General features: G+C 43.0%; 1 protein-coding gene across 1 annotated transcript; it reads left to right on the top strand.

Moving 5' to 3' along the window:
* Positions 1 to 697: 697 nt before the first annotated feature.
* cebpg (CCAAT enhancer binding protein gamma) lies at positions 698 to 6314 on the top strand. Its single transcript, XM_076146908.1, is given in 3 exon segments — positions 698 to 835; positions 2431 to 2958; positions 2961 to 6314. Coding segments are annotated over 2 exon segments (471 nt in total). The 5' UTR covers positions 698 to 835; positions 2431 to 2534; the 3' UTR covers positions 3008 to 6314.
* Positions 6315 to 7321: the final 1007 nt, after the last annotated feature.

The raw sequence follows: 7321 nt of genomic DNA on the forward strand, positions 1-7321 counted from the left end.
ATTATTGACCTGAGTACAGAAATATGAAAAATTGAAATTACATGTAAGAAATCTTGCAGTTGTATTTGCATAGAAAGTCTATAATCGAATCTAATTGAAGTAAGTAAGAGCTTCTCAGTGTTGGTGAGGTTTCGCAATCTGTGATTGCTCTTGTTTGTGTCTGTATAATTCATTCATATGTCAATGCATAGCTTTGAATTTAGTTTTTGCCTGACCTGCTTAATTTTATTTTCTTGTATTTCTCTATCTTCACGGTCTGAATTGTTTGAGCATTTTGACACAACAATGTCCTCAAGGATGAATACGGTTATATTTTTTTTGATCTTATTTCTTCACTGGTTGTATCTTTGTTTTGATAAATACATTTTAGTCGAATCCACCTTACAAAACGTGCTACACAAATAACTTGTGGGTATTATTAATCGCAGTTATAACACAATTGGCATTATTAGTAACAGTTGCAGTTTTATTCAGTCATATTTCAGGAAATGCAGAAATTCATGTATCAACTCATTTCACCAGTCCGTTTTACATAAACAAACCCGCAGAGGAACCGCAGCTCCCATTGGTCCAAAAACCTGTCCTTCAGGCTGTGCATTGCATCACTCTGTGTCCTTCTTGTCTCTGATTAGCCAGAGGGCAGATAGGCAGCCGCCTACTCACCTGTGATTGGCTGATCCTGTATATTCCCCTACATGGTAAAAGAGATTTCGCAATCGGCTCCTCCATGTTCCAAACAAAAACAGACAGCACTGACAGACGGATAAAACTCTAACTTTCTGCTCTAACTCTTTACATTTCAGCTCACAGTTGTTTCCGCCGTGACCCCGTTAAGGTAAGAGGCGCTTTTCAACTCATTCTGCCTCTAATATTCACCTAGCAGCAACGTTTGGTCTCGCTAGCATTAGTGGCTAACTAGCTGGCTAGCTGCCCGGTTGACAGCCTTCACGCTTTACGGAAGAAAGTGAAAATATGTCTTCCTTCATGTTCTCAGCAAGACGAACCGCGTTTCTCATGCGTTTGCTTTTAGGGGAGCTACGCGTAAACTGGGGAGAGGCCGAAAAGATGACTGTCCCCAAAGCTTTAGAGCGAACAAAAGTTAAAACTGGATAAAAGTGCTTGAAAACGTAGATTCCACGCACTTCTCGTGGGCTGTCAGCTGAGTGTGTGCATGTGAGACGTTTTCACGGCATCACAAAGTCGTATTTGTGCTCAACCCCGCATGACTCCGGAGTTTCCCTGAAACCGCACAAAGAGCCGTGATGATGCAACAGCAGGCAACATGAGCCGGAGCACCGCCGTTTCTACCCGGAGCGTTTTGACCTGCGCACCTGCTGCATGGCAACGCCTGCACCAATTGGAACAACGCTTTTAATTGCCCGCACAAAATAATGAACCGACCAATTGACGAGGCAGGTTGTTTCTACAGGTTCATGGTGATGGTGCGATCAGGTCCCAGCATCACATCTGGAGAGGCAGTTGTTCCATTATGTATTGTCTTGCAATTGCATGATTGTTTACATCATCGTCTGGAGATGTGACATCAAATTTATATCATGATGTATTTTAAATTTTGGACAATTTTAGTGAGGCTGAGGACATCCGGCCTCCCAGGTGCACAATCAGAATTTCACATCTTGGCAACCAGATCTTGCGCTGCAAACAAACCCCTATTAACCATCAAAATTGCTCCCGGGTGCCTGCAAAAGGCAGCCCCCCTCACTCGGCATCTCTCCACCATACAGACCGTGTTTGCATGGGGGTGTTTGCATGTGTGTGTTTCTTCTCTGTGTTCATGTAATGTGCATAAGCAGAAAAAAACAACTGTGTGAGGAAAATAATTTCCCCTCTGGGGATCAATAAAAGTGTTTTTTCTTTCTAAGTGAATACACAAATCGCTATTGCCCTGTACATTTCACAATCGTGGTGCTTAAAATTTGTGTTGCATTTATTTGCAACAACCGTGATATCATGGTAGGGCCTCCATCCTACTACGGCTTTCAGAGATTTTTAGAATAAGTTGTGATATTTAGAGAATGCCAAAAGGTTTGATGTGAATTTTGGGTAAATGAGCCAACGTGAGAGCAGGCTGTGTGTCAGAATGGAGGATGCGGAGGCCCTCATGAAATTATATCGGCCTGTCAAATAAGGAACCCCTTCACGACATAAGTACAAGTGTTAGGTAAAAATGCAGGGGCTCGGCTGTTTTCTTTGAATCCTCATTACATTACCAGTTTACTCTTGTGATTTGTATACTGCACAGAATGCACAGCGTTATTCTCTCAAACCCATAACTGCTGAATACTACACTCATTTGTTCTTTTTTGTGACATAACTTCCATAAGACAAATGTGAATCCATCATGATTTGCTGTTGAGCTGCCAAAAGCCTGGAAATAAAACTAAAATGTCCCTCCCCCTTCCCCTGCAGGTTCTGTGAAGGATCCCAGTTTGTGCTCTCGCTTGTCACGGTTTATCATCTTCACTCGAGCAGTCCACCAATCAGAGAGCAGCTCCTGCAGACAGCCAGTCCAAATGAGCCGGCCGTCGCAGCCGAAGCTAACCGCGGCAGACCACAATGGCGTGAGCGTCATCCAGAGCCAGGCCACATCCCTGCCCGGGGCAGTGGCTGGTCTGCAGCAGGTGCCTCAGCTAGTCCCAGCCAACCCGGCGGCTGGAGGTGGGAAGGCCGTCCCACCGAGTAAGTCGAAGAAACACCATGCCGAGAAGGACAGCGACGAGTACCGCCAGCGGCGTGAACGCAACAACCTGGCGGTGAAGAAGAGTCGCATGCGCAGCAAGCAGAAAGCGATGGACACACAGCAACGTGTCAACGAGCTAAAGGAGGAGAACGAGCGGCTGGAGGCTAAGATCAAACTGCTGAGCAAAGAGCTGAGCGTGCTCAAAGACCTCTTCCTGGAACACGCCCACAACCTGGCCGACAACGTGCAGCCGCCGGCCCCGACGGCACCAGTCCCGCCAACAACAACATTAGCAATGGCCAGTGAAGGGGGCGGCGCCAGAGGGACACTTTGATATTTGGGACTATTTGTTGTCGGTTTGGCCAAATGTTTCGCTGTTGCAGCTTATCTGAAAGCTTCTTCATGCAGCCTCACGTCTTCCTCACTGCTTTTCATTTTCATTCTCTGTTTTTAATCCCGCCTCCTTCTGGCAAAATGTCACACAACCATCAAAGTTCCCACAATGTTGGAAACATTCTTCAAGGACTGCAGACGATGTGAGGAAAGATAAAAGGAAAAAGAGTTTTGGAAAAGCCCAATTTTTCTTTGTACCGTTTTCTGTGACCCGTGTGTGAAGATCTGAAGCCACAATCCTGGATCTTTGCAACCTAAACAGTAACATTTGTCTGTCTGTCTTTACAGTTGGATTCAGGAGTCTTGTGAATTGTGATGGTGGAAATGTGTCATTATGGAAAACATTTAGGCTCTGTCATGAAAGGAAGACAGACGCTGTCCTCAGGAGAGATCGATGGGTTCGCTCATCACTATTTGGCAGGAACGCTTCTGTTTAACCAACTAAAACTAAAAGGACCAACAGGAACCTAACACACGTCGGCTGTGTTTATCTTCCCCTCATCCCCTCATTTCTGTTCGTCACTGACTCAGTTTGCCACAAAAGTCACAGGACAAAAAGATGTTAATTCTTAAATTCCTTTCTTTTTGGATGTGTATGTTGCTTTTCTTCTGCAGAGAGTTTTTGAATTGTGTGTAGAAATTATGAGAGAAGTTTTCGTGTTAGTTATAAATTTCTTCACTACATGTTGACACTTAATGTCACCTTGTGTTTTTTAAACCCTCGCTCGTCTTTTCATAGTTCTGTCCATCATTCGTATTAATTATGAAAACTGCAGATCATTTGGGGATAATTCCCAAATTTTGCTATTTTTCTTGACTTTTTATTCCCGGCCTTTCTTCATTATTCCGATCTTTTCAATGCAGATCTCCGACTCTTCAGGGATATTTGCAGTTCTACTATTACTTTTTAAATTTGATAAGCCTTTACATTTATTCACAAATAGTTTTTGGTTTACTCTACGTTGATTAGGGCTGTCACCATAGTAACATTTCCAGCTCTTAATACACTACTTGGAGAGATTGAAAGATTGTTCTGTCTCTAAAAACGGGTCAATGTAAATATATAACAAATAATATTCTTTTTAGATCCACCCTTCAATGAATTGCCAAAACAACAAGTTAACACAGGGAAATGGTGAAATCTTTTGTACAAATACTGTGAGCAGTAAAGAGTAAAGGCTTATCTCCAGAGAAAGCGCCTTCTCGCCCCCGTCGCAACTTGTGGAATGATTGAATGACTGGGATGTTTGTGCGTTGATGGACAGAAGTAAGGAAACGAGCAGCGTGGTGTCAATAAGACTTGTGTGATTGATACCAGATTCATTCTAAGTGACAATTTTGTTTGATTTGTGTGTGTGTCAGTGAGGTCGTTCAGTGTCTTATCGGAAATGCTGCTTACTTTTATTTTTACAACCCCGGCGTCTTATCGTCACTGGTTTCCATCAATATTTGAAAGTGAGACAACTGCAATATTTCTTACATGAACGACCACTTTTTTATAAAAGTGTTCAAAGATACATCAAGTGGTCACTTTTAATAATGAATCAAACTAAAGGTAAAATTTTACTGGTTCCAGCTTCTCCAGCGTCAGAAGCCTTCCCTCTGCTCCACGTGTGTGTCAATTTAAATGAACTAATTTATGCAAAGAAAGAGAAATGTGAAGAATCTTTTTGGAAAACCACAACAGCACAGAGTTATAATTTAAAACCCATATCAGTGCTCGGCCCTACAATAACCTTAGTTTGATGTCTGGGTTCACTTTGAGCTGTTCTTAAAAGGACAGACGCACAAAATGAAATGATGATGGTGGGGTTCATCCATGCAGATAGTTTGTGTATCCCTTCTAATCTATTTAATGTGAATGTTCCCAGGATCCTTTGTGATTTTTCGGTCACACAAATAGATTGACTGTGAGACGAAAATGAAACTACCAGCAAATTGTGCCTGGAGAAGAATCAATGATTGAACTTATTTATAAAACTTTTGACAGTAAAACCGGGGTTCAGGAGAACAGCCCCGCCCACTTGCCCCACCCTCACCTTTTGGTTGGTCCATGTCCAGACACGATTTTCTGAATTATTTTTGTGTATGTTGTGGTGGGCGGAGCCAGACAGCCGCGGTTTATCAGGAGGATTAAATGCAGAACTCGCCCAGCAGACCCAAATCCCAGATTTGATTAAATCCCAGGTTTCAACCAGGTTGTTAGCTGTCTGCTAATTGGTCGGAGCAGATCGGTACAAGTCCCAGCCTCGCCACGGTAACTGTGGGGGCGTGGCCATGTCGGTGTCAGACGCTATAATTACAGCAGCTTTAAACAGGCGTGGAGTGTTTCTACTGAGATCTGTCTGTCACGAGCTTCACGTGCATCACCAGCAACAACGTTCCTCTAATGTTCTCCCAACCTTAACCTAACGTTCTCCCATTGCTCCCTTATTAGATAGATATACTGTTTCACCAATGTTTCCCTAAAGTTCTCAGATTTCCTTGTGTTCCCCTAATGTTCTCCCAACTTGTTCCGTTTGTACTCCCGACATTCCTCATAAGTTCCACCAGCTTCTACCCTAATGGTGCTCCCTAATCTTTCCCTACTTTTCTGCCAATATTCTCCTTAAGTTACTGTAACGTTTCTTCAGTGTTCCCCTGGTGTTTGCCCAACAGCTTAAGTTCTCCCAGGACCGTTCCACAACAAATGAAAAAAATCAAACACTAAAATTGACAACTTGTGTTTGAAATGTCATACCATAACTTTTGCAGGATTCCTTCATGTGTTCCTTAGAAATCTGGACCCAGCAGTATGAATGAGTCTCCACATGGTGTGAGCTGGAGGACATTATGTGATGTAACGGGAACGCTCGCTGTCGGCCGGGCGAGGTGGGCCACACAGCACCTTTCTCAATGGAGCACATCTGTACACTCTGTTTTCTATCTTTCATTTTTGTACACTTTTATTCCAAAAAGAAGCATGCGTAGAGAAATATTTGCATGAGGGGCAAGTTTGCAAAACCTGCCTGCACTCAGAAAAAGAGAAAATGTGGCCAAGTTGTGGTAAAGGAGGAAAAAAGTCGATTCTGTCCAGACGTCTGGTGAGTTCAACTGGGATATTTGTCATATTTTGCGTTGGTCTGAATGTTGCTGGGCAGCATTTCTCTCACTTGCTTTTTTTTTATATGAGTATATTGGGGTAACGTGCATTGTAAATTAAAATTGAGTATAAAAGTTGGACACTGTGTGTTTTGTTATTAATGTTTTGATATTTATACAGTGCAAAGTCAGGTTATACTAAGGAAAAGGCATGACTAAGCCGGAACGGCAATTAAGGTGGAAAAACCCTGAATCAAACCAGGAACCTTCAGATTCCTAAACTGCAGCGCACCCTTCCTGAGATTTGAATAATCAAATCACAGAAAAGCACCAAAAGCCAGGATGAGCAGCATGTGGTCGATGTGCAGCATGGATTTGATGTAATCACGTCCACCAAGAACTGAGGTAACTCCCACAGCAGTGTGTTGCGTTCCTTATAAAGTAAATCATTAAGTGGTGCCATGTGTTGATATAAGTCACGTCTATGTCTCTGTCGGTGTGTATCTGTGGATCCTGATCAGACAGACGGACAGATAAGCCTGTTTGATTACACATGATTGATAAGCGGTTATCGGCTGAGTGGGCAGGTCGACCTTGAAGCCAAACATTCAGGCGTAATGAGGGTGTATGATTGACAGGGTGACATCATCATCACCTGAGAGGAATTAAATAGGTGGGTCGATATTTTAACCCTGCATAGTCTGGGCTCGGCCAGGCAACAAACAGGGCGTTCCATCTTAAAAGGAGACTCGGATGAAGAAATACTTTGCATTTTGGGATATATTTAGCGCTCACTTGGCAGGTCAGTGTAGACCTGCAGTCTGTAGAATAGATCCTTATGGAACCTCTGAAAGCTCTAAGGTTCAAAAGTGTATACCTGTCACCTTTGATGTATTTGACACATTTGTCATGGATCACCGTCCTGTAGTAACTTCACAACACATCAGTTCACTTCTTATATGTTACGACTCGGTAACCTGAAGTAGCTGAAAGATTGAAACGTTTGTTTAAAAAGGCATTAGTGTCATTATAGCGGAACACAGTTCTATATGTGAAGACACAAGGTGCATTTAGCTTTCTGATCAGCGGATTCTGACGTGTGTGACACAAATGTAGAGATTTCTACCTGGTGTGTAATGATTCAAA

This window comes from Genypterus blacodes, unplaced genomic scaffold (assembly GCF_046128005.1).
Source record: "Genypterus blacodes isolate CSIRO-AG114 ecotype Tasmania unplaced genomic scaffold, CSIRO-AGI_Gbla_v1 ptg000036l_1, whole genome shotgun sequence".
In the NCBI taxonomy this organism is placed as follows: domain Eukaryota; kingdom Metazoa; phylum Chordata; class Actinopteri; order Ophidiiformes; family Ophidiidae; genus Genypterus; species Genypterus blacodes.